This window comes from Buceros rhinoceros, unplaced genomic scaffold (genome assembly GCF_000710305.1).
Source record: "Buceros rhinoceros silvestris isolate BGI_N320 unplaced genomic scaffold, ASM71030v1 scaffold19779, whole genome shotgun sequence".
NCBI classification, from domain to species: domain Eukaryota; kingdom Metazoa; phylum Chordata; class Aves; order Bucerotiformes; family Bucerotidae; genus Buceros; species Buceros rhinoceros.
The window spans coordinates 5,081-8,623 of NW_010431129.1; the positions used below are offsets into that span (position 1 = coordinate 5,081).

Here is a 3,543-nt window from a genome sequence, read left to right on the forward strand (position 1 = left end):
TCCCTACAGTTCAAGACTGAGTACTTAGGTCTGTGATGGGAAAGCAGGTGCTTCCTAGAAGACCACAATCATTCCTCAATATCTGTAAATCTAATTTTTTTCTCTGAACTGCCTGTGGCCTCAGATTATCTTCACAAATATAAATCATGAGTGTTTCCTTCAGAAAGCTCTGGGATAGCAGTGAGGCTATGGAGCAGGTGGCTATTGTATGGGTAACTTACTTGTATTTACTAATACATTAAATTCAATGCTTTTCGTGTGGTCTGCCTTGTAGATCCAAGAGAGCGGGTGAAAGAAGATGACTTGGATGTAGTCTTAAGTCCGCAAAGGCGAAGCTTTGGAGGTGGCTGTCATGTAACTGCAGCTGTTAGCTCACGACGAGCAGGGAGCCCGTTAGAAAAGGAGAATGATGGTGTCCGTGTTATTGGTGGCCGTAGGATTGGCAGTGGAAGAATTATCTCTTCTCGTAACTTTGATAAAGACCACCGGGGTGGTGAAAAAGACATACGTGATTCTAGAGATGCAAGAGACCGAGATCGTGAGAGGGACTACAAAGAGAAACGCTTCAGGGTTCGTTTGTTCTTTTCCTGATTGCATATTAAATCACAGGTTTTGGACACTTTGCACTAAAAGGAACAGGGGCGGGTTAACTGCCTACACCAGTGGAGTGCTCTCTACAAATAGTCTGTTTCTTCTTAAAAGCACCTTTATGATGTTACTCTTCTTCAAAAACTTAGTTTTCAACCTTTGGACAGACCAACTAGGATGCATCTAATGCTGTGTATCTTACAGCCCTTGCCTGGGACAGACTTGATAGCAAGACACTCAGAATTCTGTAGTTTGTTTGTAGCTCTTGACCTGGCGGTTGCCAGCAAGCATTGTCGTTAACCTCAGCAGATGGATGCTTTCCATGCTTTCAGGCTTTCCTTTTGTTAGAAGGAGGAACCACTAGCCTATCTCCCAGGGTGTAAAACTGAGTTTATACAGGCACTTGCAGACCAATATCCGTCAGTGTAATTAAGCAGAAATTCAACTGTGAAGCTTAAAATGTAGAAACTTACTGAGCATGCAGAGTATACATATAAAGCTTGGAGGGGGAAGAAAAAACCAACAGACCCAGAACTGGCATGAAAAGATTGTAGTTTGCTTTGGAGGTCAGGGAGAGATCTTATGAAACAGCATTTTTTATGTTTAATGTTTTTAATATCCCACCCCAGAGGGAATTCGGTGACAGCAAACGTCTCTTTGGGGAGCGAAGAAGGAATGACTCTTACACTGAAGAAGAACCTGAGTGGTTCTCTGCTGGTCCTACAAGTCAGTCTGAAACCATTGAGCTCACAGGCTTTGATGATAAAATTTTGGAAGAAGATCACAAAGGGAGAAAACGTACAAGACGACGGACAGCCTCACTAAAAGAAGGTAGTGACAAATTTGACAAAGGCTTTGCTCATCTGCTGGTGTGGTGTATTGCTGGGTGTAGAGGTGATTGTCACAGATCAGGCAAGTGTGAGGAAGAATGTAATTTACTAACCTGTATCTTAAACATGCCTAGCTCTTGGTCATCATGAAGCACAAGATGTAAGGTTCATGATTGATCTTTCAGATTGAAAATACCTTTAAGTGGTAAAATGTTTTTGGGTTATTTTTTTCCAAAAGACAGGCAGGTTTGAGAGGCTGGGAAAAGATCTTGTGTGGATGTTGAATGATGTCAGGAATTTGTAGACTGTTAAAAGGATCTTGATCATTTCTATATCCTGCTGGGTGCTAAAGGCTTAAAGTAATTTTTTTCCTTATAGTTAATACTGATGTGAGGGATGCTGGCTGGATGCAGAGTTGCCAATACTAGCTTTAAGCTGAGTTTGGAGACTACCCGAATTTGTCTACAGTCATTGGACTTCAAGTCTACAGTTGGTTTTACCACTGCAAAAGCTGTAGTAGAAACTTCTGAGTCAAGAGAATATGATTTCTTAATGCTAGAAATTCCCCTGGTGGACAGCATAAACTGAGGAGTTCAGGTGTAGTTGTGTATCTGCTTATCTAAAATGTAGCAGGGTTTCAAGCCTACTAGTTTTGTAGTAATGTCACAGGTTTTTTTGCAGCACCCATGCAAGCTCCTTGAGTCTTTAAAATGACCTGTACTGAACTCCTGCTGGAGGAGTTGGAGCAATATTTGTCAGATGTTGACAATATTAAGAACTCATGTCAAGTACCATCTTTCAGGGAGGAGCTCTGTGGGGCACCTAGGAAGAAGGCAGGAACAGCCAAAGGAATCTCGATGGAAAACCAGCAGCATTTAACTTACTGGAACAGCTGTACGTGTGATGTAATACCTGATATGTTCTGTGTTCTTCCTGGGTTGATCAGGATGCAGTTGTTGGTATGATTCAACAGCAGTGCTTGTTTTCTTGAAGTAGATAGTCTTAATTACAGACTAGAAGCTCTGAGCTAGGAGTTCCAGTGGGCGCTAGTTTCTGTTGTGACAGGCTGCAGCCAGCACAAGATACTGATGAAACACCCCATAGGTGGACAGGTTACGTTGGTCCTGTGCTTCTCATTCCTAGGCAAATGCATGGACTGTCAGGCATTGTTCCAGCAGGAAATAAAGTTCAGTAACTCAGCAATTACTATTTTTTTGAAGGAATAGAATGTAATGGTGGAGTGGCAGAAGAGGATGAAGCGCAAACTGTCCTTGCCAATGAAACTCCAGCAGATCAAGAAGTTCCTAGGGAAGCCGCTTTACAAGAACCAGCTCCAGGAGAGTTTGACTTCAATGAGTTCTTTAACTTGGATAAAAGTGTTCCTGGCCTGGCTTCGGTGAGGGTGTTGGGTTTTTTAAGACTGGCTGTATTACTGAGAAGCATTTTTGCTGCAGCTCCATTTAGTGAAAGCTAAAACTTCTGCCTTTCAAAGTTGCTTTATGCGGTGTTTAAGTCTAACATGAATTTGCAGAGATTCAGCTTTGGCGTGTTTGGATATTACTTCTGCTGAGTCTGGTTGGACTTGGCCTTAAAGGCCTTTTCCAACCTAAACTATTCTGTACAGTGATAGGGACCAGCTCCGAGTCATCTGTCTAACAATTACTAGTTGTTTTAATTTATTCATTCTGGTGGCAAACACTCCTCATTTTTTTGACACATCTTATTTAAAATGGTGTAGTTAATGGTCTTTGGATGCTCAGATTATGCTGTTATAGTTACACTTTGACACTGAACAAATATTTGGTATAAAGAAAAGATGTGTGGTGGGTGATGCTAACTGACCAAGCAAATGCTGCCATATTGGAAGGGGAAAAAAAAGGAGTTCAGAGTTTCTAAAGTCTGGAAGCAGCATCTAGTTGTTTGTAGCAGAAGAATCTTGGTTGCACAGTAAAGCTTGTCGAAGACTTGCCGATCTTGCTTCTGTTAAGATTATATCTTTTTTTTCTTCCCCCATAACCTAGATGATAGAGGATGTGCTGGGGGAAGGTTCAGTGTCTGCCAGCAGGTTCAGCGGGTGGTTTTCCAATCCTAGCCGCTCTGGAAGGCGGTCAAGCAGCGTGAGATA

The 3,543-nt window shown here is 42.1% G+C and overlaps 1 protein-coding gene across 2 annotated transcripts in view; it reads left to right on the forward strand.

Annotated features, from left to right (window-relative positions):
• EIF4ENIF1 (eukaryotic translation initiation factor 4E nuclear import factor 1) overlaps window positions 1–3,543 on the forward strand; it is an 18,470-nt gene that overhangs the window by 4,759 nt on the left and 10,168 nt on the right. The window contains exons 4-7 of one of the 2 annotated variants that reach the window (XM_010143321.1): window positions 275–570; window positions 1,218–1,422; window positions 2,639–2,814; window positions 3,440–3,522. In XM_010143321.1, the coding sequence (XP_010141623.1) occupies window positions 275–570; window positions 1,218–1,422; window positions 2,639–2,814; window positions 3,440–3,522 (760 nt within the window). The remainder of the gene's footprint in view (window positions 1–274; window positions 571–1,217; window positions 1,423–2,638; window positions 2,815–3,439; window positions 3,523–3,543) is intronic. The other variant, XM_010143322.1, reaches the window with a different exon arrangement.